Source organism: Vanellus vanellus (assembly GCF_965231255.1).
Source record: "Vanellus vanellus genome assembly, chromosome: 24".
Lineage (NCBI taxonomy): Eukaryota > Metazoa > Chordata > Aves > Charadriiformes > Charadriidae > Vanellus > Vanellus vanellus.
The window spans coordinates 2818915-2846603 of NC_138929.1; the positions used below are offsets into that span (position 1 = coordinate 2818915).

A 27689-nucleotide genomic window follows, 5' to 3' on the forward strand; every position below is an offset into this window, starting at 1 on the left:
CCAAAGACAAATACAGTAAAGATGTAGAATTGTTATGGCATGATGATCTCAGATTACAAGCAAAGTTTGGAAGGAGTGGTAACATCTTATTAGACAAATCAGTGTTCCGAGGAAAAGCAGGCAAGCATTTAGTCTCAAGAAAAAAAAAAAAAAAGGAAACAAATCCAACGTATGTTGTCAAGCTGGAGTACAAACTTGCCTCTGTGGAGTTTTCTTCCCAATTCTGGTGTCCAGTTCTGTTACTCATCTGAGTTTCTTCACTGGGGAAATACAATGAGCTGCTTTGAAGACTTATGCCAAGCATATGAAGGTGTATGAGAAAAGGTAAACACCACCCCCTTTGAGAGTAGCTTAGAAATGTTCTCTCCTTTTTACCTCTTACTACCAGTGTCTTTTCCTCTGGCAGAATTAACCCTGTTCTTGTTAATGGAATAATTTGTCAGATGCATGCATACATTATCCTGTAAATGAATGAACAAGATGCAGGGTTAGAAAGGTATTAGCCTCCTCCCTTCTTCTCTACATGATCCTGGTCACACTGCATAATGTACAAAGCATCTTAATTAAGCACAGAAGATTTAATGGCACTAAATATGATCAGCCCTATACTGATCCCATTACTCTAAAGAACCCAATAAATGAGGCTCAACAGTTTCAATTTCACTTCACTGCAATCTCATCAGCATTCCAATTCCATCACTTCTGAGAAATCAGCAGTTTCAATGGAAGATAACCCTCTTTCTCAGTCAGGCCCCATTCTACAACCACTTATTAGTACAGCTAATTCTGTGTTGGAATGATTCAGAACTGCATACCAGAACCTTTTCCAGCCATCAGCTAAGCCACGACTTCTTTTCATAAAGAAGTAAAACAATACATCTTAGCATTTAGGATAATTTTACCTTCCAAGATTTCTTTTTCTTATAACTCCCCCCCCCCCCCAATAATGCTTCATAAAAAATAGCACCATAATAATACAGGGAGTTAATTAGGTATGTATTTATAGAAGTACTAACTGTGCCAAAACTTGTAGGTAGCACTGATCTGGGTAATATAACACATGCTGTCTTCTACTACAGAATCTGCTCAAATATTTCATGCATAATTTTATTTATGGCACTCAGATACTACAAAGATGAATCACTGGTATTTATGAAGTGCTTAGAGATTCTCAAGAGAAAGATGTTTTGGACAGTCGAACCATTATGGTTTCTCTGTATCTCTGGCTGCTATGTATTGAACTGTCATTAACTTCTGCTAATAGGCTTGTTTACTTACCAAGCTGTTATGCAAGAGGTCAGAGGATGCTGAAGTAGCAAAATGTGTAAGGCCCTCGTTATAGACAAATATCTTCAGAGGGTCACAGGATGTCACCAGCACATCAATCCTCAGATAAAATTTAAACCTACCAATAATAAAGGTTCGGAAGGAGAACATTAAGCCAATTTGCTTCTAAACTTGCTTGAAACACATGAACACCACTGGTAACTCATTAATCGCTATAGCAAAGGTGACAAGCCTAGCTGATATCCCTGCTGAACTTCTTTCTATGCCAGGTATGCTTCTACCATAGTCTAGCCTGGTGCCGAGCTCGGAAAGATACTATAAACGTCTCTTACTGGGGTGTATGTCCCTAACACTGATCAAACTGGAGCTTGAGTCTGCACTACAGCAAGCGTTCGCAGGCTCTCCACTTAACTTAAAGCCATACCAGCTGCGGCTTTGTACAGCTCAGCAAGTGTTTGAAGTTCACTTCAAGCATGAATGTTTGAAGGAATGAAACATTAACAGCAGAAAAGGAGCCTGTGGGTCAGTCCACCCTATCTCCTGCTCAAGAGGACCTGCTTTCCTGCTTCCTTGTTCCCCAAGCCAGAGGCTCCATGTGTCCTCCCTTCCATCTCTTATTATTTATTCCAGACATTCATAGACTTTCATTCTTTCCTTGGAACATTCCCTAAACAATAACAATGAGGTCAATGCAAAATCAAACAAATTGAGCCCATAAAATAGAGTGTGTCCAAAGGTCAACAATAAAACAAAATAAATTAAGGTTTTGCTCCTCAAAATATGGGAAGCCCAAACAACTAGAAGCTTACAGAAGTTTTTATATTAGACTTCATTTGGGACATGACTTAAAAGTGTCAATCAAAAACACTTTGGTGAGACACTTATTTGGAATGGGATGACAGGGCTTAATGGGACTCATGAAAAATGAGTATCTTTTAAGTGCTCATTCACTGATGAGGGATAAAGTTTTCCTTGTTCAATACATCTATCCTGAACGCCCTGAATTCTTGTCAAGGTGATTCTGTTTCAAAATATTAGAAGTCATTTCTGAACAAGAGTTTACCAAATAACATGTAAAGTAGACATTTTTCTTTTGACAGCGATGAATTCTTTTGACAGTGATGAATCTGAAGAAAATGACCAGTGAACGCTATTTATGGCTGACTGACCACATCAAGGCAAGGCTAAACTGGATATTAAAACACCAGCTCAGTGACAAAGCAGCAATCTTGAAACACGGAATGGAGGGATTACCCTTGAGCCGTAGAGCTGGCAGATCATATCCTGTCCGGGTTTTATGTCCTTCTCAGATTTGATGATGAAGATGCCCCTTCCCTGACAGCCAGAGTCCAGTTTACAGACAGAAGTCTTGTGTTTCCTTGATCAGCGATTAGGCTGCAAATTGTCTTAACTAAGAGGAGGAAAATGGAACAGAGGGGCACTACAAGAGTCATGAAATAATTGCATTAAAGCTGCTCTCTGATGTAGATTTTCTAGGCTCAGGTTTTCAAACTATTGCAAGAATTTTGCAAAAGTAACTTTAACTGTAGCAGCAAATAAGATTGTAAGAATATTGTGCAATTAAATAATCAGGACTACTTCCGTTCAATCCTCTGCACTTAACAAAATTTTAAGTGACAATTGTTTATTTTTCTGATTTCTTTTCCAGCACTAATTTCAAACAGAGTAAACTACTTGCCTTCCTATAGCCCCAGCATATTAATCTTTGCCTAGTGTTCAGGAGAGGTTTCAAATATACTGGAAGTTAGCCCCTTCTGACATGCAAATAATAGAATTTAAATCTGATAGCAAAAAAAGAATTGTGCCAAAAAGGAAGTCAGGCTTTAAGAAGGGTTTACTTCACAGGAAGACACTGAGAAAGAAGTTGCATTCTTTTGGGAAGAGCTTTACCATCCTGCTCATATTTCTAGCCAGCAAATATTTCCTACAGACCTCACTCCTTCCAGGGAAGTGCCTAATTTTCTGGGGAAAGAAGTCCGGGGAGCAAAAAAAAGCCATCAACAAATACTTTGATCTTCACCTTTTTGATTGAAAACAAAAAAGGAACCATCATACACATATAGCCTAACTCACTCACACTCATAAGCACTTATTTTTCATTTCCGTTAACCCATCTGTTGAGACAGTATAATCTGTCCAGCACTTATTATCTCTTGCTCCCCCAAAGCCATACCTGCCAGCAGCTCCATGCACTGCAGCGCGGAGCAGAAGCAGTTTCAAGAGAAGGAAGATTTGTAATTTCAAAATTTTTGTTTGGCCTCAGAGGGAGATGTAGAATCACCGTTGAATTAGACTTTGGCAACCAATCAAGGTGGATTGCTTTTGATCACTGTGGATGTATTATTTACAAACTGCCTGCTTTAGATGATAATCTGGGCAATTAGTCATAAATGACTACAAACAAATCGACAATTTCTGTTTCAGAAGCTTCACACTAGCTAGCAATAGCTGCTAGAACAAACAGTTCCATTGATATTTCTGGTGAGTGGTGAAAAACAAAGATTCCTGGAATACAACTCTGAATAATGCTTTATTTGGATTGGGAACAGAGCCATTTACAGTACTTCTTCGTGTTCTGCTCTCAAGGCACGAATCCAGAAAATACTGGCAAGAGCTCACAGACATATTAAGTTTTGACTTCTTGCCTAACTTCAGTCATTATGAGAGAAATATGTATAATGATCACAAGCTAGTACTTCAGGAAGATTAAACATTAGGGATAGTACACACTCACAAGGAGCAAGTGTTAGAACAACAGGGGACACCCCAGGGCCAATAAATACTCTGACTAATGACTGGTAGCACATGTCTGAAGGCAACTGCGTCAGTGGGGGAATTTGGAAACAGCCTGCCAAACTTTGTGCAAAACAAGGCGCATGGACACTAACGCTTTTGATTTCTAACAATTCAAGTCATGCGTTAAAGCAACGTTGTGACCAATGGTGCAAATGTAAACTTATTGGTCCGTTAGGAATCGACTACACCACAATCATTTTGGCTTCCCCATTGTGTAGAAACAGTAGAAGCGTCAGCAGACAGTCTATTGACAGTACACAGTAGAAACGATCTCCCAGTGCTCCATCCTTGTGCCAGGAGTGGACTCTACAACCCAACAGACACACCCCACGGCTACGGAACAACGTTTGAGGCGCTTTTTTCCAAGATTGCCTCCCCTCCACTTCTCACACAGGACTCGGGAGACCACCACCCCCCCCCAGGCAGTCACGGACCGCCGGGACCGCCCTTACAGACGCCGCCATCCCCCGTGCCCCTCCTCAGCAGGCCCGCCGGCACCGCGCAGCCCGCAGCAGGGACAGTTCGCACCTCGCGGGGCCGAGGCGCGCCTCCCCCGCCCTAGACAGAGACCCCGGCAGGGCCAGGCCCGGAGGCCGAGTGTCTCCACGGGGCTTGGCCGGCAGCGCCGCCCCCGTGGCGGCCGCTAAGGTGAAAGGCCGGGGAGGGGCACGCAGCGGCCGGATGGCTGAGGAGAGCAGACCCCAACCCCTTCCCGCCTTCTGATTGGGCAAAAGGACTCCCTTCCGCCCCGCCTCTTTATTAACATATTGCCGCTCCATTGGGCCAATCGGCAAGAAGGGACTCTGATTGGATAAAAACAATAAGGGGGAGGGGGAGGTGTTGTTACGGCAACAAGAGGACGCGCGGGCGTGCTACGGAGTTGCACATGCGCATTCTGGCGCTGCCGGCATCCTTTCCCGCCCCCAAAACCTACTAACGGCCGCACCCGGTCCGGGGAGGCGTGGCTTCATTTGAACGGTCGCAGCCAATCACCGCTGTGAAGGCCAGGGTGATTTGAATATTCAGGGCGGGCGCCAGGGCTGCGCGGGGGCTTCTGGGAGGCGTTGCCTGAGGAGGGGGCGTTGGGAGAAGGAGATTTTCCTGACAGGATTTGTCCCCGCTCATGGCCGGGCGGGATCCTGTAGTACCAAACCGGTCCCCGCCTCAGAGCTCCGCTCCTCTTCTGCGGGCAGGCTTCGTGTGGAGGGCCGGCAGCGGAGGGCTCTGCCTTTGGGCAGCTGTGGCACACGATTTTGGGAGGTCAGGCGTAAGGTGAGTGGGCGTGAGGCCCACAACAGCTTCAGGTGACACAAGGTAGCCAAGTCCTTGACTTTGATCCCTAAGCAGCAGTAGGCATACAGGATCTTCCCATCAAGAATTTATTTGTGAGGCAACAAACCTTGTCATGAGACCTAGCCCCACTGGTTGGATGGGATTTCAGAACACGGGTTTTAAACAGCCAAAAGTTTGCAGATTGGTCTGCACTGGCTCTGCCTGTGCTACCCTAATTCTGGTCCCCCGCAGGTCCTTGTCTTAAATCTTTAGAACAGCACACAAATAATCCTAAATAAATGATAATGAAACAAAGTTACCACCTTTGAGAAACTGAAACTAGACTCCCAGGTCTGTTGGTGCTGCCGACACAATGGGTAGCACTATTTACATCCAGAATTTGCAACAGTTGTAGGAATTCTTTCTGGCTGCCATGGAAACAGACTGAGATAACTAAAAATGGAGCAGGTTGTTCTAAGCTAATTGTTTGGCGCACACACACACACACAAAAGCCTGGATTTTTTTTTTTTTTTTTTTTTGACAATACCAATTCCTTTAAGCTAACCTGCTCCATTTCCATGGCAGCCAGCAGCAGATTTACTAGTATTAATTTTAAGTTTTACAATCCTGATACGTGTCATAAGGTTAAGAGTTTTCCAACATTTCCTATAGAATTAAAGATCCAGTGAACTGCTTAGATTTATTTGGGCAATCTATAGCGTACTCAATATGATGCATTCAAGTGATATATAGGTATAAATAGCTTCTACATTAAAGCAGCGTATTTTTCTCTTCTGCCGCTTGTAAACACAAGGATTAGAGCCTTTACTGGGACTAAAGAAATTTTTATTCAGGATCCCGCAGTGATGCATCTGGGCTATCTTCTGTCTCTTGTTGTGCCACATGTTTTAGGTTAAAGTGCAAGAATCTCATGTTTAGGGGTCGTCTTAGAAAAGGTCACTGAGAAATATGATTTAATATCTCTTTCAAAGTTAATGTCTCTTCCAAAATATGTGTTAGGAGTGTAACTCTGAGTATTCTTGTAAGATTTCTTCCTTTAGGCACAGAGGGGTGTTCTAGCAGGGAGCTTGCAAGAAAGTTTGGGTGTCCACATTTTGCCTGATTTGTTAAAAAACCCACTGGTGTCAAGCAAAAATAACATCTCAAGGCACACTTTCTAGGTATAGTTCTGAAAGGACAGAATACAGGTCATTAAAATTATCTTACACTAACAGAGAAGGAACTTCCTGAAGGTGTAAAAAACACTGAGCTGCCCAGAAAAATACTAATATTCTCTGTTTCATATAATGAAGAGCCCTTCTTCCAAACCTTTCCTACATTTTGGATCAGATCTGTCCTAACAATAGCGCTCTTTAAGGAAGGATTGTCAAGTCTGATGACTCCATTAAGGCAAGCGTAGGTTCATATATACTGCTACAACCAAGTAATAACTCTTAGGAATTAAAAATCCATATGGCTCTCTCAGCTGTACTACATAACATATGCAGCAGCTGCTCTCAAAAATACTAGAACTGTTATTAAAAAAGGGATTAACTACACCAAATGGCTTATGAAACTGCAACTTATTATTAAATAGAAACAAATTTAGTGTAAAAAATGTTCAGAATCTTCAGGCTGACCATCTTTTTTTGTCTTTTTTCATTGTCACTGTTTGTTTCTGGTTGCATTTAGATGCTGTAATTATGACCAAGGCCCCACAGGAATACACATTAGAAAAGCACATGCAATATTCTAGTCTCATCCTGTTACTGGGGAAGGGAAGCAGGCCGGGGACGAGACGTACAGATGTAAGTGCCTCAGGGCTTGAGTTATCAACTCACTCTCAAAGCAGCTGCTCCCACTGGCGAATCTCTTATGGATCAGTAGAGGAGAAGTACAGCCTGATGAACCCCACCAGGTTTTTCAGGCTGGGAAAACCATTGGGAAGGGTTAAAAACTCCCTGGAGTCTGAAGGGCATCAATCCCTTTTGGCAGCCGTCCATTTTTTCTCCATCCTGGCTCACTTCTTGTGCTGTTCAGCCTTTCTCAAAATGAATGTTAAATCCGGAGAGGGAAAAGGGGATTATGCCACAAACTTTCTGAGAGACTTTGGCCAAATTCCTTCATGTTTGCATAACTGTTTCCCTGTCTGTAACTTAGGCATAATATTTAATTATGTTATATAAAGCATAAGTCTTGTAAGGCTTGCTTCTTCAGTGTCATGTGAGGTTGTAATGTGAAAGGAGCTCTATTTAAAGTAATTAATTTAGGATCTGTGTTGCTGATGGCTTTGCTGTATTTTAGACTCTCAGTGCCAGACTAGTAATTATATAAGACTATAAGCCCTGGGCACTCTGAAGCTTTGTCACCAATGTCATTTTTTATTTATATTACATGGTAAGCCAGCATGCAAGCCTACATTTAAGCCTAAACTGACCTTGCATACAGATTTTAATGAGCTCTGGCGCCTCAGAAGGCTGAGAGTCCACACAATCTCTTAAATAGAGCCCTGTGCAGTCTGCTTTGTGAGTGGGATGAGCACAAGCATGGCTGTGCCCATCATAATATATGCCATAATATCATATACCCAATGGAGAATGGAGGAGTGAGCTCGAGTTCCCTCCTAGAAGGCTTTAGTGTTTTATACAGCAGGGTGCTACGATCTGAGCAGGCAGCTAAATTACGGATATTTGGGGGGGTGAATAACTCAAGAGGCGTACTTTGTCACAACCCAGTTTCTGACCAGATCCTGTGAACTACAGAAACATTGCTATTTGGATCAGGACATGGCATCAAATTTTCCCTGAAGGTAGTTTGGGCTGTCTGGTAAGGTTAAAAAAAATAATCCTGAAAAGGGAAGTCCTCTTTGCCTAACAGTAAGAGACAGTCTATGCAGTACCACTGCCCTAGCTCTGCCACTTAAAATGTGATAAAAACCTAACAAAACCCTCTACTTGCCGAGATTTACTGCTTCACAGACCAACGGAGCGAAATGTAAACTGCAATACATCCGTCTTTATTCCACAAGCATCCCTGGTTCTGTTATTCCCCTCTCCAGTCCCCCTGGATGAATAGCCCTTTCCCCTTGCCACGCTGAATAGGCCAGGTGACTCCAAAACCGGCCACCCAGCAGATGCTTCCGCAGTACCAACTGTTCTGAATCCCCCACCCCATCTCCAGCTCTTTTTTTTTCCCCTCCTTCCCCGGTGTCCTACCAATCTAGACTGCCTGGCACATGCTGCAAGCTGCAGTCCCACTGGAGTGATATTGTGATGGAAATGAGGGAGGGGATGCAGGCAGAACTGCACAGATTTACAGCACTCTAAGGGTTTCCATTAAAATCCTTGACAACTTGTTATTTATGAGTAGACCAACAGCTCTTCTAATATCCAGGGCCTAGACCCCATTCACTTCAATAATGCTGGTTTGGAATAAATGAGCCAGAGGATGGAAACCAGTTCTGTTAGTATAATGGAGGAGGCTAATAGCTGTTTAGAGAAAACAACTGATGTAATTCTGGGACCCAATCCTTTCACAAACAAAACAATAAAGATTCGATTCTGTGCGTTTCACATAGTGATTTAATTCAGTACAAAGAGGGTGATAAATGGCAGAGTTTGGATTTCGTGCCGTTATATACCCACTAAGCACTCTCTATTTGTACTAGTGCACTAGAGATAAAGGGACTCATTGACTCCTGTGCAAACAGGAATAGGCCAGTCTGGATCTCCGCAGCAGAACAAAGATAAACAACATGTCCTTACAAAATAATATAAGCAACAACCCCCCCCCCCCCTTGCATAAGTGTAGTATCTTCGTTTTTCAGTTTCACAGGGGCCTGTGAGCATTTCCTTCCCCAGATTTTTCTGAGCCTCCCCACCTGAACCAGTGTGGCAGTCTGTCTAAGTGTCATTTTAGAACATTTTTCGCCACTGTTGCCTTCTCTGCTCTCTTCCCCTTCCCGTCATTGACATGTCAAATACTGAAGTACCTCCACTTACTAAGTAAGTACAGGACTGATCCCTGAAATAAGGACTTCGATGATCAAAACACTTTAAACCCTGGATGTACATTATGCTGCTCTGAAGAATTATCGATCTCTTCTGCTGTGTCTTAAAATCAAACTGACAAGTTGATTACAGAGTATAACCACTCAATAGTCGGCTTGTACATGGCTTTCCTTTTCCTTCTTTGTTCACCTGCATCTTGTTTATTTACATTTCTTTTGTCAGGAATCTTTTTATTTCCTTTCTGCGTCCTCTGCTCTCCACAGGAGCCTCATTAAGGTGAAGTGAAGAGAAGCAGCAGCAGCGCTCCCAGACTGCGTTCTGCGGGGTGAAAGGCAGGGAGAGGCTGCTCTGCCAGATGGATGGTACTCCATGCCCCCACCTCCCCCTCGTCCACACCCCGAACCTCAGCACTGTGATTTTGGAGGAGACTGACAATGCTGAAGGTCCAAATTGTTCTGCAGGAAGAGGAAGGAAGACACGGATAGATAAAGAGGAACCGGGAGAAGAATGGGTGGAGGAAAGAGGCTGTTCAAGTGAGAAAGGGGACTGTGGCTGTACCATTGGAAATCACTTTCTGAAAGAAGCTGAGCCACCAGTCAGTTATTTCAGCATCCTTCCAGACACTCTGGCTTTCAGAGTGAAATAGTTTGGGAATCTGGAATCTGTAATTGTCTCCCTTGTGGCCAGTCTCTTTTTTCTGCACCAAAAATAACTATCCCTGGGTAAAACAATGGTCTTTCCTATGAAACGAACTGACATCAGTCAGTATGTGATACCCTCTGTGACCATAGTTAGCAGCATGTCTTTGCAGCTGAGAGAAGTTATCCTCTGGTTTGCATTTTACACCTACAGAAACATACCTGTTAATTGGAAAGTGATGTGCCATCGACAGGAACAGATATATTCAAAATATACTCTCTGTGAATGGGAGAGAAAGCCCAAGGGAACAACCAGCTTCTTGGAAAAGGAAGGTGAAAGGTCTGACAAAAATGAGGCAGAAGGAAGAAGGAAGACAGAAGAAGGACCGAGGAAAGGGAGAAGAGCTCTCTGAGTAGGTTTGCCTGGAAGAGGGAATAAACAATGCTGCGCTGCATCGGAGCAGTGATCGCTCACAGAAAGCAAACTGGGCCAGTTCCTAAGCTGGACCAAACTGATAAGCCATGTAAAGGTTTAAAAAGATATATATTCATAGAGATTTAGCCCACAAAATATGACATCTTCCTTTTAGTTAAATTTCTAATGAATGCCTATTCAGATGCTACATGAGTTCGGGTATAAATTGTGCCAAACCCCTACTGTTCCTCTTGGAAATTTATTTCAAGGTCCTTATCCAATACATATCAATGTAATATTGGATCTCATCCAAAGTATAACTATATCTAATTATCAGCCATTTGAGCTACTTCTGTATTAAACCATAAAATTGAGATAGGATTGAAACCTCTTATGATTCCAAAGGCTAAATGCAGCAGTAACATAAATAATGCTGTAAATTACAAGCAAAATGAAAACTTGGTCAGAAAATATATGATGTAATTTGTGCTTAGGGGTAAATTGGTCCCTGGCTGCCCAGGATAGGGAAGGTATGACCTGCATCAGGCCGAAGTACATGGCTGGGAGTCCGAATCTGTGTGATTATTACAGAAAACAAATGACATACCTTAAAATACTTCAAAAAGCCAGCATCCTCATGAGATTTATTGCAGTCTGACCCCCTCTGCCGGTCACCCGCTTGCTGCCTGTGTCCCAGGGCCGGCACTTCAACATAGGCACTGAGATTTGTAGAAATGATAGAAGCAGGCAAGTGGAAAATGATAGGTAGCAGTGTAAAAGGGATGGAGAGGTAATTCGGGGGCACCAACACTTGGCACCAGTAGCTCAAGGACATAGATAGCATCGTGACATAACTAACCCCAGGTGACCGGGTTTCAGTTTAGGATATGAGCCGCTAGAGCCATACTAGCAACAGTACAGAAAAAAGAGGTCCAACAGCTGGCATTTGGGTGAACTACCAGGGTTTTCATAAAAATTGCTTTTCTCTCTCTTCATGTTTGACCCGCTTTTGTCAAGATGTAAAGCAGTAAAAGAAGAAAAATGTAATTTAGAATGAGGACGTACGGGAAAAGGTTGGGGGGAAAAACATTTTCTTGAAAAACAATGGGGCTTTTCCTGAGGAAACAAGTGTTCAGTTAAAAATGAGCTTCGTTTTGATGGAATGTTTGATTGTCAAAATCGGGATAAAGCTATGCTAGGAATGTTGAGATATAGTAATCAATAATGTCAAAACATGTACAATGCCAAGTATTTTTTAATTAATATGTTATCATCCCAAGTGAGGAGGTTTTCAGCTTTTTCTCCTAGCCTAAGGAAAAAAGTATTGATACACTGATGTTCCTATGACACAGCAGAAATTCAGCCAGCTCTAGGTTTTTAGATCAGCACTGCTGGGAAAGGATGTAAACAAATAGATCCCATACAGCTCATTTTACTTTCATGATTCATTCATGTTACCCCATAGTATCCTCTGGCCTTCATGATATATTCCCATGCTGTGAGGGGCCACTGAGGATCAACCAGTTAAATATGTGCTTTCTATTAAACAGAAACAGTCCCGCTACCCGTAGGGATACCGTGTTGTGTGCTAAAAGTTATTCAGAGAGGTGCTTAAGTACTTTGTTAGGCAGAAGCTTCAGCAAGTAATTGAAAGCCTGCAAATAGCTCCCTTAAGACCCCATCGATTCCTCCAATTTATTTCTTTAAGAATGAACAGACATAGACACCTTTTTTAAAGATTTTCTCGGTATAGCTTTTATTTTTGTTTGCTGTTATTTTCTTTTACAGGGTTCTTTAAATAATGCATCTCAAGACAGAAATACTTTGTTTAAACCTAGATTGATAAAAAGTTTGTGTAGAATCAAAACAGTAAAACATTTTGAAGTCTTTGTTACTCTAAATATTCTTAAAACTCTATGTAAACTTCTTAGGGTTTTCTATTGCTTCAGATATTCAGCAGGAAACACAGTATAATACAGCTGGATAATAAACCTTTCCCCATTTGTGTTTACATGGAAAAAAGAGTTGTTAATCATAAATTGAAAATCCTGAAGCAGAAAAAAAATAGTAATTGGATAATCTGTGCACAAAGCATTGTAATATCCCAAGGCACTTAGTTTTGGATCACGTTTTGGTTTGAGAACAAGCTCTTCTTGTTAAATCAAGAAGGGTTTTGAAACATAAAAAAGAAATAATCCAAATTCATCATTTCCTTTAAATGAGGATGCCTGGTTTCTGACTGAAGAGACCGTTTATCCTCTGTGCTGCCAAGACAACTCAGCTACTGCTTTTCCGTGGGCTCCATGCCGTACCAACCTTACCTGTTTCAGAAATTTCAGGTTTTCTTCATCCTGAGATGGATGGAGAAAACAGTGCAAGCGCCTCACCCTAGAACAAGCCGTGCTGCCTGCTTTGCTGGAAGGAGTGCCCTAGACCTTCAGATCTGCAAGCAGATATTCGGTCTCTTTATAAATGTGTCTCTTTCCCTTGCTTTACGGCTGATGGTGAAAGAAGAGATCTATTTTTATTTAGGCTTTTTTACTTATTAGTAATTAATTCTGCATTCCAGAAACTGAGCAGGACTGGAGATGTGATCCTAAAACATTATACAATGTTTCTGGTCTTTGGTTAGTAATCACAGTGCTATATTAAAGAATAAAACCATTATAATAGAGATGTATCAGCCAAGTACAGAAAAATGCTATATTACATCCCATCACTTGGATCCCTACCTGGATGAATGGTTGCACAGCCAATCCTGTTCTAAAGAACTGGTACCACATTCAACTAAATTACTAATAATAGGATTTGTAACTCATTTAACAAGCATATATACTTGATCCAAGACAGAGGACTTAAGTTTTGTGACAGTGATTCAGTTTCAGGGCGCAGACGTCTGACCAGATTTATGTGTTGGTCATGTACTGCATGGGACAGAAAGCTCAGAATTACAGTACTAGTGGCATAGTCAGTCTTGTCTGGGTGATTGTATTAGCATGAATCAAGCCTATACAGTGATTTTGGTCTATTCTATACCACGGCCTCTGCCACCTATTCTACAGCAGATACAAATTCAGAATTGTTCCAGGCCATGACAAAAAATATGGTCATCAAACACCTGCTTATTGGACTTTTCAAAGGTCTCACTGCAGACTGGGCACTCCAGAAGATGGCTCTGCACATGGGCCTCATACTGACTTGTTTCAATTTCTTCAGGAAATACTTCATCACACATGGGGCATTTCCTTACAGAAGCCTGAAGTACAAAGCAAATGCAAATAAAGTCAGTTTAAAAATTATATTCAAAGAGAAGCAGCAGAAGAGTTTAGTAGCCAGATATTATCACTTTTGGACAAGTCTTTCTGACTTTTAACACTCTCAAGTTTTCAGATGTCTCCAGGCTTTTCTAAATAAAAGTCAAGAGCTGAGGGGTACTCCAACTTTCCATCTTACATAGCATATGTTCATGTTTCTAATACGAAATAAGGTATTTAGCAGCTGCATGCTGCTCATTCTGACATTAGATGCTGCCAAAAGCTGGTCCTTAAAGATTAAGGTCAACAGTTTCCTTTCTCTTCCTTAACATATATAAGTCTTATTAATTCTACATGTTAAGCATACGTGGCTCAATTTTGTTGTCCACTATCTCATCAGGACTAAACCAGAATGTAGACAATTAGTTATAGAGCTGAACTTGGAGCTTTTTATTTCAAGCCATTAATTTATGTCCATAAACCACAAATTCACGTCCAGTCGTGTCCACTTTACTTACTATGTCTGCAGCTCCTGCACCCAGGTTTGCTCCTGCAGCTGGAAAAAGAAGTAAAGAAGTCGTCAATTTAGCCACAACAAAATGATTAACAATGTAATGTGCTGATAACTAGTAATTCTTGAAACATGAGTATGTGGCTCTGTATCTAAACCTCTATATTTAGGACTATGGAAACTGGACATAAGCCACAGAACTAGCTGTCTCGCAGCTGAATAAACTAGCTAATAGTTGTCTCTCTTGGCAGAAAATGAACAGACAGCTGATCACTTAAGTCAACTCTTAACACCTGGCAGCATTTGGCAGCTGCGAAGTCATCTGCATACATGCAAAGCTGCACAGAGGTGCTGCTAATAATGTCTTTTCTACAGCATTCAATTCGAGAGGGAGGATAATTTACTGAGAATCTAACTGCCATGTATTTGCGGTTTCAGACAGAATGCCAAGTAATCTCACCACAATATGGATTTCCAAACACAAAGCCTCCTACTTCTGGACCCCGAATTGGAGCTTGAGCTTGCGAAGCAACAAAGACGGAAGAAACCTCTCCAGCCTGCAAGAGATGCCTCTGGAGTTCATTCTCTTCCCTTAGTTTCTGCAAAGGGACAGAAGGACAAATGAATTTCCAGAAGCTCAGGAGACCATTTCAGAGAAAAGCCATGCTTTGCACTAACATAGATCCTCTTATATCAGCATCAAAATTGCTCTGAACTTCTTTGAGGTAGCTGAGTATTAGTCCTGCTTGACAGAATGGGAAAGTGGCGTAAGGAAGGGCAAGGATCTATTCTGTGGCCTGCTCAGAAAGGCAGACAAGATGATCACAATAGAGTAATACATTTTAAAAGACAGAAGACTATTCTGAAGTCATGCAGAGTAACGAGCAAAACTGAGCAGTCATTGTTTAAACTGGACAAAAAAGCCTATGTCCATTTAAACGAGTAAGTCCATTCGTTGCAGTGGTGTCGGAATTAAGCTAACATTAGGAGTTTTTGAAAATCCTCATGCCATTATGGGTAAGCCAGTCTCTTCTGCGGGGGAGGAAAAAGGTGCAAGTTTTTGGACCCTTCCTCTTAGGCTGTACAGTCGTGGCAGCAACACCACACTGATGTATGCACATGGTCATTTGTACATGCCTGCAGACAGCCTGGCAGCCCAGCTTTAGGTGATGATCCACGTGCAGGCACAATTAGTGATCCGTTTGGTACAAGGGTTAATGGAACTGAATAGTAGACTGAGAGATCAGTGTTGTATTCAATACAGGAGAAAGGTGAGAGAGTTGTGCCAGGTTCTCACCTGATTTTCCTCATCAGCTTCATGCTTTTTTGCCTGCAGAATCTGAAACAAACGCTTCTGCTCCTCAAGTTCTTTCATTAAGTCACGGTTTTGTTGCTGTGAAGGAAGAGTGTTATTTGGTAAATCATGGGAAACTGGCAAATAAAATGATGACAGCTCCAAGCACTGTCACATACTAGCTGCCTCATGCTGCATTTATTACCAACAAATAACCTTCACTTTCAATGCAAGTCTTACCATTTCAGAGTTTATTACCTAGGATATCTCCATGTCACCACACTCCGTATTTTCATTACAACATGTGAGATGACACCTGGACTCCGACGGGGACATATGATGGGTCAAACAAAGAGGGGGGTTGAAGAAAAGGAACTCGTACGGCTGAAAAATCCACCCCGGCAGGTAAGAGCTATCCAAGTCTGCCAGGTTTCCTGGTGCTGTGAGACTTGCATTGATGGTGGATAGCCAGTACATCCTTAGGAATTAATCTTGTAGCTGAGTCTTGAATTAAATCAGTAAATTAGATAAGCTAGAGCCTTTAGGGATTCTGCAGTCATTCTCAAAGTATCGCTCTAAGAATGCTGACCATTTGGCATCCCAGCAGAGGTAATCACATCATCTATTTTAGGCTTCTAATTTTCAATGCCAAAGTCAGAGTAGAGCCTCCAAAAGCTTCCCAAGTAGCACATACAGAGAGAGAAGCACCTTTAGAAGGTCACTCAAGGCAACAGGCTAAAGATGATGTGACAGCCTCAGTCATTGCCAATGATGGTTTCTTTAGTAAAAGAAAGGCCACAGCATGCTGCCCTTTTCCTTTATATCCTTCACATTCCTTCAGGGAGTGACTTCCCATGCGGAGGTTTGTGGATGACTTCTAAAAGGTCTGCAGAAGTCACCTCAGAAAAGCAAGCCTTTTGTCCATAAACTTAAATTTGTTACACATACAGTCATCTGCAGCATCACAGGGAAATTGTGATGGTTCGGCAAATTGAAAGAAGGTGGAAAACAGCACTGTCAGTGAATCTCAGCTCCCCTGCACAGGTACCAGCAGGTTCCGTACAGTACAGCAGAGCTCTGTGCTCAGTGCTTTTGGGACCATCTCTCCAGCTGCACCCCCAGAAATGTGGGGCACCTGCTCATTCTGCAGACAGTGGGACAGACAAAGCGAGAGTTTGGCCTTCGACCCCTTCAAGTATTCCATGCAATGTTCAAGCTCCTTATTTTGCTCCTTCTGCACAGAAATCCCAGATTTTCATGAGCGGAGTTGCAAAGTGGGGTGTCAGAGAAGGGCGTGCCACAGAGCATCAAAGTACAGAACAGAAACTTTGTATCGTTTACAGCTTGTTTTGGTGCATTCTGACCATACTGCATCTATTTCATTGATTATTAAATGCTAAATTTAAGATACTAAAGATGAGAAATGGACAAAAATAAAAACAGAGAGAAGACCAGCAAGGTTGCTGCCTCACGCCAATTACTAGTCAGCTTCCTATTGGAGGTAAAATTAACAGCATGTAGCCTGGGCAGATGTAGGGTAACTTGTTTTATTTACCCACAAATCCCAGTCCTGAAATATCTTTGTTTAGATGCAATGATTTGCAATCAGCCAAATATCAATCTTGAATTCCCACTTGTTTCCTTTACCCCTTGAGCTGATTCAAGACAGAGACTGAATTTTCCTGCTACAGAGAAGCAGAATTACAATGTCTACTTACACAGACGTTTCTTCCAAAGCTAAAACATATGCATATACTATAAGAATATATGTATACTATAAGAATCTGCCAGATGGTGTGTTCACAGAACCACGTATGTGGACGCCCAAGCCACCATGGACGTTTTCTGTCATGGAATCCTCTAGATTCCCCTAAGATTGAGCAATATTTGTACCTGCGCACTGCCAAGGACGCCTCGGCCCCTCCGCCCTGGCTCCCCCAAGCACTGTGATACTCAGTGAAGGCTTTACCTGTTGACTTCCACTCAAGCGTAACCGGCGATTTTCTTCCTTCAAACTTTCAAGCTGCTCTGTCTTGTCATGGTCCATATGAGACAGGTTTTCCACTTCTTTCTCATAATTCAACACTTGAGACTAAGTAGGAAAAAAGGTAGGCAGAAAGTGAAAATCGAACAGCTCTGAGTGAGGAGCACAGTCACCTTCTGCTGCAGAAAGCAAAGCTCCAGAACCTGTGGCTGCTTTTTTTTTTTTTTTTTCTGCAAACGTTTTTTCCATTAAAACCTTTGTAGAAACTAAGAATAGTTACACAGTGATATAACTGGAGTGGATGTTTTGATCAGAACACAGTATTCATTCAGACCTTCTTTGAGGAGCTTTCTAAGTTTCAACACAACACTTCTCGGCTGGGAAGTCAGAGAACAAAGAGAAAAACAGAGACTCTATAGCCAGATGGTTAGCGCATCGTTCTGGGTCTCCCATGTCCCAGACCTAGCAACCAAGCTACTTCCAGTCTGCCTTCTCCCTTCCCATACCTCCCAGCTAGAAGTCTTCACCCAAGCACTGAACATAATTTTAGAATGTTTTTCAAAACAGAAGTGTTTTCTGCCTGGATCCTTAGCTAGCAGGAAGTAAACAACAGTCTGATTTTGGTCAACTTAATGAGTATGCAAAGGGGAAGTTTTTAGGGAATAAAATCCTTACAGTTTCTCTTAGCACATCCCCCTCTACCCTTCCCTCCAGAATACAGATTTCTTGAGGTTTCCTGGAGGTCAGATCATATCAAAGGTTGACATTTTCCTAAAAACCCCAGGTAATCAAAAAAGAAACTCACACCCCACATATTTGCTCAAGATTGCTCAGTTCTCTGTCAGAGGCACAGCAAAGCAGAGGAGGGCAGCTCTATGTTTGCTACCTGCAGCTGGTCCATGTGCTCCAGGGCTGTTTTCAGTCTGGTTTCCAGGCGTTCCTTGTCGGAGGTCACATTCTGAATTTGCTCTTTGAGCCTACTCAGAACAAATCAAAACACACCATACTTTGATGGATAGAATTTTAATCCATAAAGGCAAGGTGCTTACATGAAATCCTGTTTTGAGATATGCTGTAAATACACTTACTGGCGCAGTTCTGCCTCTCTGCGGTCATCCAGCTCTTTTAGATGTTTATTTTCCTTTTTCAGGGAATTAAGCTCCAGCTCCAGTTTCTCTGTGTTGTTCCTTAGAGACTCTAAACTATTCTGCAGCTCCTAAAAATCACAGTGAGGTCACCAGGAGGTAAATGGGACCCAAGCAATAGTCCTGCTCTGCAATGGAACTGCAAAATCCCTCAAATGCAACATTTCCAGGCAGCCCATCTGAAGGAGGGAAATCTCTCCTTTGCATCCTGACTACTCTTTCAGATCCTGTTTAATTTATATTAAGCCCTGAGTAAAACAAGGAGGAAAAGATGATAATGTGATTTTGGGACAGCCTACAAAACATTTTTGAACACTCCCTTCCCATATGTTCCCGACTCCTGTGTGCACTGCTGCCTCTTTTTCATCATTATTGTTCTTATCACATTAGAAATGTTGTACGATTTGGTAAAGGATTAAACAGATAATATGGGGAGAAACCTCTTCAATTTTCTCCTGGAAGTGTACAGTGGAACAAGACCTGACTCAGTCCCACTTCATCTCTCAGAACTGAAGCTTCTGACTTCTTTTATTAACTTTTTTGTTTACCTGTGTCTTGTTGAGCTCTTCCTGCAGACTGATGTTTTGTTTCTCGAGACTTGCACAGCTTGCTTTCAGCTCCTCGTTTTCTTTACGCAAATTCTTGTTTTGTAGTTCAATCTCTTCCACTTCTCCCTGGCAAGCAACAAAGTTGTTCAGTCGTAACAGAAGCACTGAAAAGCTACGTTCCAAATAACACAGTGCGAAGAGCAAAGAAAGATGAGCTCTGCAAAAGGGAACACTGTGTACCTCCCTGTGCTTTCACTAATAGCACAGACCAGACAGCTACTTCACTCTCCCCAGTCTGTCCAAAACTGACGATCAACCGAACTCTTGCACGCTGAGCACATACTACCCCTGATTCGGTGCTTTCTGTGTCCGCAGAAGGCAGCAGAGGCAGAGGTTTGGGGCTTTTTGCAGTTTGTTAGATTAGGATTGTGTGCGCAGGGCTGCACACAAGACACTGAAAAATAAGAGAGCTTGGCTTCACTGCACCTCAATTATTGTCCATGTGCATGCTCTTACTCCCACCTAATGGGAGACTGTTTCCATGAAAATGACATTTTCATTTAAAAATATTCAAAAGGCCCTGAAACATTATGTGTTAAGTCACTCCCCACTGCAAGGAGCTCACAATCTAAGCGATAAATGGCAGGTAGAGAAACAAAGGCTGCCCAAATTTGTGTGACAGATCAGTAGCATAGCCAAGAATAGAATCCAAGCCTGCTGAGTTCTAGCTTGGCATCCGATTTACTGGATCACTCCAAGTTAGCAGTGAGCATATGCCAAGTTAGCAGAGGCAGGAAAAAGCAGGGGAAGAGAGGAAACCTACCTGTGTGGTAACCACCAGGATATCATCATCAGTCTCTGCTCTGAACTGGAAAGGCACGCTGGCCCCTCGGACCACTCCATCCTGGTCAACGTAGCAGAACTGGTAGTATTCATCATCTTTCGGTAGGTAGTAAGCTTCAGACAAACACAAGAACCCCGTCATATACAGCTTCTAATTATTCAAGTCTCTTAACCATAAAACACACCAAGTAAGAACCTCAAAAAACTGAGACATCCCAGTTCAGTATTGTTCCTGCACTGTCGGAATTCCCTGTGCCAGCGATAAGAATACAAACAAGATCACTCAGTCAGGATGGCAGAATTTAGCAGATTCAAAATTTTGCGATTTACTATGGGATTTGAAATAAATCTCCCAGAGCATGGTTGGGCAGATACTGGGTAATTCGGAATGCAGTGCTTATTGGTGGCAGGAAAGCGGGAGTCTACGTGCGGGCCTGTGCGTGCATGTGTGCGTACAGCCCCCGAGTGACTCAAGCTCCCCACTCACCTTTGAACTGGATCTGTTGCTGCACAGCGGTATCACTGGGGGCATCACTGGGCAGAGGAGCCCACATGAATGTGTAATATTCCCGGGTTGTTTTCCATCCCACCTGCAACAGCAAAATTGGTATATGGCATCACACAGTTCATGTTTATCTTATGGTAACGGGACTATATTTCCACGAAGATCAGTTACTGGGAGGACTTTTGCATTGATATTCTGATTTCTAAGAGTTGTGGTCTGTGCATGAAAGGATAATCAGAGTGTTTGATTAGGCCTGAAGCTAATCACAACAGGTCTGGCACTCTGTCCCTAGGCACAATAAGGAGGTTCTGTTACACAAAGTTATTAGAAAAAATATCCCCAACCTGGTTCTATCAAAGCCCACACTATTTGATTCTGCCTGCTGCTGCCTTCTCATACTTAGCACGTCTGGTTTCACAGTATTCACTTACTCGGAAGATGCCCACCCAGTCCTTCCCGCGAGGAATGATGTTCTGTGTGAGCGTGTAATAACAGATTACATCTCCTCCGGGAACATAAAACTTCTCCACATTGTTAAAGACGACCTGGGAGAAGTGGCAGTTGTCTAAGAGGACCGCAGAAGTGGGAGGCTCGTCTGAAGTCTCATCCATCATGGAAGTCTACAAGAGGAAAGAATAAGGGGATTATCTCATCTCCAGAGGCTGCCAACATAGTTGTGTCCGTGAAGGGTATGAAGAGGTACGGCTCAGGAATGAGACAGCTGTGAGGTCCAAACCCCTCTACGTGCACACCGCGGTTTCTCAGTAAGGCACACGAGCTCAGTGGTGTCGCTGCTGCTGTAGCCAGGCTGCTCCTGACACCCACGGCAGCTTGTAGATCCTCTTTAGCAGATATGTATAAGACTCCTTCATCTGCCCGCTGCCCCCGAGACATGGTGCCTGGTGCTCTGAGGCCACCAGTGTGGTACAGCAGCCTCTATCCTGGGCGGGACGCCATGAACCAGACCCGCCGACTATCCTACAGATCTCCCACATGGCAGAGGCAGCGCTGCCTTGCAGCAGGAGGAGCGTGCGTGCCTGCTGGTGGGATCCCATGCTGGAACACCAGCTGTCCCCACATGCAGCCTCCCATCACGTTTTTAATGTGATTTGACACTCCAGGCACACCCCCAGCATGTGTAGTTAATGTGGGGATGCATCAGCTCTTCTGAAATCTGGAGACTCGCACGTTGCTTGAGAAGAACAAAGGTTTCGCTGCATCAGTGAGATGCTCCAATAGTAGTACAAGACAAAAATAGCAGTTTACAATCTATCATGCTAGGAGCTCCAAGACTCGTGCAGTCCCAGCCCTAACACACTCCCCCTTCACTGGTTGACCGTGGTGAGACACATAAGACACGCTCATGCTGGTGATAAGCAAACTCAACAGCCTCCTCGCTTTCCGCATTCAAATCCAATGCAATGCCTCGACCTCCAAACACAGTGTCTTTCATCTTCAGCTTCCTGGCTCCAAGGGAAGAGAGGTACCTTGCTAAGCTCAGCTCCCATGGAAGAGCACAAACGGAGGAGATCCTGGCGAGGCAGGTCGTCGTAGTTCTGTCTCGCAAGCCCGTGTCATGGGGCTATTATAGCCTTGCTACTCGTGACTGCTACGCTCGAGCTGCAAGATGATTCTCAGTATCGAAATGAATACGTCGCATGACAGCAGGGTCAACAAATAGCATTAAAGCTTTTGCACGAGTTATCTATACAGAAAACTTTGCAGTGCGTTGTGACACTACAAATCATACAACATAAATCTGTAGCGGGTGCATTGATCAAAACAGTAATCAAACCGCCAGGAGCCCAGGCAGGACTGGAAACAGAACACTAAATCACTGTCTTTGCCACTGCGTCCCACAGGCAGTCAGGTTTCAGCCCTGGCAACCTGTCAAGGGGCAGATCACTGCTGAGAAAACCCTGCCGCCAATCCCTGACAATTCAATTCCAGGAATCCAAAGCAGAACCTTCTCAGCTGATCTCAGTGACAGCAGCAGTGAGCAAGGATTGACCTCAGAATGGAGGGAAAGTTCATCATGAACAACCATCCCGCTGGAGCATTTCAGGTCATCTCTAATTCAGAAGTTTCACATGGAAATAAACTCCCTGGAACCCTGCTTTTTTTTTTTTTTTTTTTTTTTTTTTTGGCATCACCCAGGAGATCATCTGGTTTTGGTGCCAAATAACAGCCTGAAAATCAGGCAGAATTTCGGATGGGGGTTGCAGGGCTGTGCTTGGAAAGGAAAAGGTATCCACAACAGGAAAGAGCAGTGATAACTGCACTGACACCGCCTGCCGTGGGAGGAGGGAGAATCCCTCCTGCTGGGAGCGGAAGGCAGAGCAGTCGTAGAAATGATATCCAGGACTGCGCTTTCACTTTTAGCTATCTCAGTAAAGCGTAGGAAACGGCACGCGATTCATCGAAGCCTCAGTCGTTATCTGGCTGATGTCAAACTCTGATGATTTGCAGTTCCCAAACGGCAGTCACCTCTTGACAGCCATCAGACAGAAAAAAAATATATCAGAAAATAAATCTAAGGACAGCACCTTAATCATGTTACTGCGTCGCCTCTGGACAGGACACGAGCCCTTGCTGCCACCAGGCTTAAAAATAACATGCAAAGAAAATTTTTGGTGAAAATAATTGCGATCTTGAAGGAAAACAAACCGTGCAGAGTGCACCGATGGCAGTTCATTTTCAGGAAAAGACAACAGGAAGTGGAGGGGGGAGGACATTTTATTAACGTTCACATTTTTGGGAAGCGAACAGCTTCGTAAGACCCCAGCAAAGACAGAGGAGGTCCCGCGAGGCCGTTGCCACCCGAGGGGACGGGACAGCCACCCCTGCGGGGGGTTAATGCCCAGAGGGCAGTCCCAGCCCGCGGCGGAGGCGATGGGGTGTCGGTAGAGCTCACCCGGAGCAGAAGGAATAAATACGGCTTCTCCCGGTGTCCCCGGCCCAGCCTCTCCCCGGGGACTTGCCCGTTTTTTTCCTTTTCTTTCGCTGGTGCCGTTTTCCTGTGTCATTAACCGGCAGCGCCCCGAAGATGTAGAAAAACGGGGATTCCCCTTTCCCAAGGGAGACCGATCTCCAGCCCCGGTTGGACACCCCGCCGCCAGGTCCCGGGGCAGGGGCGCGGGTCCGGTCCCCGTTAGCATCTCTGTACATGGGGTCCCGGCGGAGGGAGGGGCCGGGCACCCCCGGCTCCACAACCGGGAAACGAAAGTGAAAGTGGCGCCGCCGCGTGGTAGCTGCGCAAACCACCGCCCGCTCCCGCCCTCCCGTAGGGCCCCGCCGGGGGAGGGGGTGGATATCACACTCCGGGAGGGGTACAGAGGACCCCGTCACCACCGCTCCCCTCCTCACTCACCGCGAAGCACGGCTGGAGACCTCCGGGGCTGCGAGGAGGAGGCGGACGAACAGGAACGGGCGGAGTTCTCCCCGCCCCGGGATACCTCCCCCTGGGTGGCCCCGGCCGCGCCGCTGGGACTCGTAGTTCGGTGACAGCACCACCACCCTCGCCCCAGTACCGCCCTTCTGTGCTGGCGCTGCGGGGTGGGGAGAGACTGGAGACACCGGTGCCGGTTATCCCGGCCCGCCAGGCTCGGGAGGGGGGTGGGAGATTGGCGAAGCGGGAGTTTAAAGCCCCGGTAACGAGCTCGGCCGCTGGGGAGGCCCCTCCGACCGCTCTCCTTCTCCGGGGCACCCCGCCGCCCCCCGGCTCACCCCAACGGCGGTCCCCAGCGGTTGAGGCTGCCGGTAAACGGGGCACGGGGCCGGGCCTTGCCCTTGCACTGTGGCCCGGCAGCGGCCCCCTTCCCCCGGCACTAAACCTCGGCTCCAGCGACGCTCGGCCACTGCTGAACCGGGCGCTTTAATAAACCACGGGAAAACGTTTTAAGTGTTCAAATTGATCTTTTATGTGAGACTCGGAAAGGGGGGCGGGCGCAGCAGCCTCCGGCGCACCGCAGAGGGCGGCCGGGCCCGCCCCGCCGCCATCACGGCCCCGCCTCTATGGTAACCTCTATGGTGCGAGGAGCTGCCCCGCGGGTCCCATGGTCCTTTGGAAGACCTCCAGGCCTCCAGCCAATCAGCAAGCACACAGCGGAAATAACCAACCAATGGCAGCCCGCGTAGCGACACCACCCTCCCGCCCCGTTGCGCTGTCCCGGATGCTGGCGGGAGGTGCTCGCTCGGCCGCAGCCAATGGGGAGCGCGGATGTTGTCCCAGGATGCCGCGCGCCGTGCGCGGCGGCAGCCAATGAACGCGGAGGACGCGGGGGGGACACGGCAAGGTGAGCGGGGCGGGGGCGCCGCGCTCCTCTTACAGCCGCCGCCGCCGCAGCCCCGAGCGGACCCCGCGCAGGTGGGCCCCGTTCTCCGCCCCGCTGGGGCCCGCCGTCCCCCTCCACGCTGGCAGTGGGGGAGGCTCTGCCGGCCCCGGGTAGCGCCGGGCCCGAACGGGCGGCGGGGACAGGACCCGGCCGTACCGTGCCCTTCGCAGGGAAGCGGCAGCCGTGGAGGGCGCGGGGAGCGATGGGGCCACCGCTTGCCCCACGCAGCCCCCCGGGGCTCGGGCGGGCCCAGGTGGTCCTTGGTGGGGGGGGGCTTCGACCAGGTCAGGGAAGGAACGGGGCGAGTGTGCGCAGCGCTGAGTCCGCCCTGGAAAGGGCCCAGACGAGGATTAACGGGGGGAGGGAGCGAGGGCGGCGGGGGCAGCCGGAGCCGGGTGTGGGGGCGGTGGGGAAAAGCCTCGGGCACAGCTCGGGGACGCGGCTGCAGATAGAGGGTGTGTGTGTGTCAGCCCCCAGAGGGGGGTGCTGGCCGGTGACAGTAGCGTTAGGATTCCCAATTCCTGTTGGGTGGGGTTTTTTTGTGTGTTTTTCTTTGTTTTAGGTTAAGCAAAATGCAGGCTCCTTTGGCTCTCCTCAGCTCCCCAGCCCTGGTAAGTTACCTTTTTTTTCAGAGGAGTATAATAGTACTTAGTGGGTATATATGATTGTGAAGTCTTTCTCTGTGGTGTTTGGTTCAAAATGCTGTTCTGGACACCTTCAGCTGAGGTGGGATCGTGTGGGGGTTGTTTTACTCTGCATTTAAGAAGGAGGGGAAACAAGGTGACCTCTGGTGACCAGAGGGTGAGACCTACCATCTTAGTAGATGTACAATGAACTGCAGGCCCAAGGGCTTCTCTAAAGATAAGGTAACTGCTTGTCACAGAGCTACTTGATCACTCCTTTCTTTCAAGGTATGAATTAGGTATGGAATTGTAATAATGACTGAACTGCTGTAGCAGACCTAACACTTACTGTGTTGTAGTGTGTGCTCTGTGGTACTGGTGCTCATGGACTTAATCCAACTGCCTAAACTAGAAGTAGCCTACATGTGCACACACCTTTGCTTGTTAGTCTTGTTTCATTCTTGAGATGTTTTTAAAAAAAATTAAGATTGTTTTTTCATAAAATAACTGCTCTTTTCTGAGGATGAGTGTGAATGCATCCAACTACAGGAGTTAATTGTCTGTGTTTTGCTTCAGTTCCGGTGCTGTTCCAGGGCTCTGGCCAGACCAGTTTCAGTGTCTGTTTTCAGCAGGCCTGAGGCTCAGACTGTACAGGTGAGACTCTCATGTGGTAAATGGGGTCCTGTATTTCTGTGATTGCTGCCTGTCATAGGTGATAGCTCCTCCTGAGATGGAGGGTTAAGTTTGTATATCAAGAGGATGGCTAATATGGAGATACAGCTTCTAGCCCAGATTGGTGGTGGCTTATCAAGCTTGGCTCATCTTGCTGTGCTTTGAGTACAGGATAAATGGTGATCGTGTTTTATTAAACTTTTATATTGATGATTAAAAGTGTCATTAGCATGTTTCTTCTCCTGTACCCTGCAGCCAGCTGGTGTTTCCCATCCACAGCTGACACGCCGCGAGTTCCAAACCAGTGCTGTTTCCAGGGATATTGACACTGCTGCTAAGTTCATTGGTGCCGGTGCTGCCACAGTCGGGGTGGCCGGTTCGGGAGCGGGTATTGGGACGGTGTTTGGAAGCTTGATCATTGGCTATGCCAGGTAAGAAAGATGCCAGGCTGGCTTGAATTTGTTCCCTTCTTCCAGCACTAAATTTAGTAAATTAGTGGAGCTTTCTCTGGAGTATATGTCCAGCTCTATGTGTATAGTGTATATAAGCAGATACTGTGTTTAACTGATGCAGTACTCCTTGGAACATAAAATGGTTGTTATAATCTGTTATTCTATTAAAACAAATAAGCAAGGACCTGAATTGTTTGCATCCACCCTATACTTCTAAATAATGGAGCTGCTCTGTGGAGCTCTGCCGGCCTCTAGAAGAAATGAAGCACCAGTTGTTAGTAGGAACTGTTGCTTGGTACCACCAGGGCAGGTGAAACAAGCCTTCAGGGTTCAACCTGGCTACATCACTAAAACCAGGGCAAAATCATGGTTTTCTTGTTCCAGCTGGTGGCTGCCTGCCATAAATGTGGTTTGTGCTCCAAAATCCATTGCCTGTGTGGCATAATCCTGGTTTTCTGTGATATGGGCTCTGGTTTGGGGTTGTTTTTTCCTCACTGTGGATCCTTTCTTTTTTTTTTTTTTTTTTTTTTTTTTTTTTTTTTTTTTCCTCCTTCTCTCTGGTTTGTTCCCCCCTCGTACATCATACAGGAATCCATCTCTCAAGCAGCAGCTCTTCTCCTATGCCATCCTGGGCTTTGCCCTGTCCGAGGCCATGGGTCTCTTCTGTTTGATGGTGGCATTCCTTATCCTGTTTGCTATGTGACAACTTCTGGTCCTGGCTGCGGCTTCCATCACTCTGTCCTCTGCGGTTTGAGTCTGCTTCCATCAGTGCGTTCCAGACTGACAATTAAAGAAAAAGATTTCTCTAAATAAACTGGTGACTTTATTTTTTTTTTTTTTTAATTTTTTTCTTATGTTCTGGTCCAGTGGTGGGGGTGTGTTGGTTGAAGAGGGTGATGTCTGTGTGTGGGGGTACCTGTTGATTAAAAAGAAGAGGAATATGAGATAGTGGTAGGAGGAAAATTAATGTGAAGTCAGCTAGGTAGAAGAGGATGTCCTTGAACTGCTCAAATCCATGCAAAAATCCCAACAAGCTTTGCCCTAGTGAAGGAAATACTTCTAGATGAGCTGACAAAGCATTGGC

The 27689-nt window shown here is 45.2% G+C and overlaps 2 protein-coding genes across 3 annotated transcripts; one reads left to right on the forward strand and one right to left on the reverse strand.

Moving 5' to 3' along the window:
* Positions 1-12180: 12180 nt before the first annotated feature.
* Positions 12181-23916, reverse strand: CALCOCO2 (calcium binding and coiled-coil domain 2). Of its 2 annotated transcripts, none has more exons than XM_082494937.1 (12): positions 23895-23916; positions 20956-21144; positions 20507-20609; positions 20000-20133; positions 19177-19302; positions 18572-18699; positions 18370-18460; positions 17469-17591; positions 15503-15598; positions 14666-14804; positions 14213-14250; positions 12181-13696 (listed from the first exon to the last, which is right to left on the reverse strand). In XM_082494937.1, exons 2-12 carry the CDS (start codon positions 21136-21138, stop codon positions 13514-13516), a joined length of 1344 nt encoding a protein of 447 aa, XP_082351063.1. In that variant the 5' UTR covers positions 21139-21144; positions 23895-23916; the 3' UTR covers positions 12181-13513. The 2 variants fall into 2 exon arrangements, with proteins under 2 accessions (XP_082351063.1, XP_082351062.1); XM_082494936.1 differs by lacking the exon at positions 23895-23916 and adding an exon at positions 22012-22191.
* An 869-nt stretch (positions 23917-24785) lies between these two features.
* ATP5MC1 (ATP synthase membrane subunit c locus 1) lies at positions 24786-27431 on the forward strand (the record flags this gene model as incomplete). Its single annotated transcript, XM_082494981.1, is given in 6 exon segments — positions 24786-24803; positions 24805-24890; positions 25421-25469; positions 26058-26135; positions 26409-26584; positions 27194-27431. Coding segments are annotated over 6 exon segments (522 nt in total). The 3' UTR covers positions 27309-27431.
* Positions 27432-27689: the final 258 nt, after the last annotated feature.

Coding starts and splice junctions, on each gene's coding strand:
- CALCOCO2 (XM_082494936.1), bottom strand. CDS start 22,032: ATGGGAGCTGAGCTTAGCAAG. Junction 20,610..20,955: donor ACTGGGTGGGCATCTTCCGA/GTAAGTGAATAC, acceptor TTGCTGTTGCAG/GTGGGATGGAAAACAACCCG. Junction 14,251..14,665: donor GTTTGGAAATCCATATTGTG/GTGAGATTACTT, acceptor TTCTTTTTCCAG/CTGCAGGAGCAAACCTGGGT.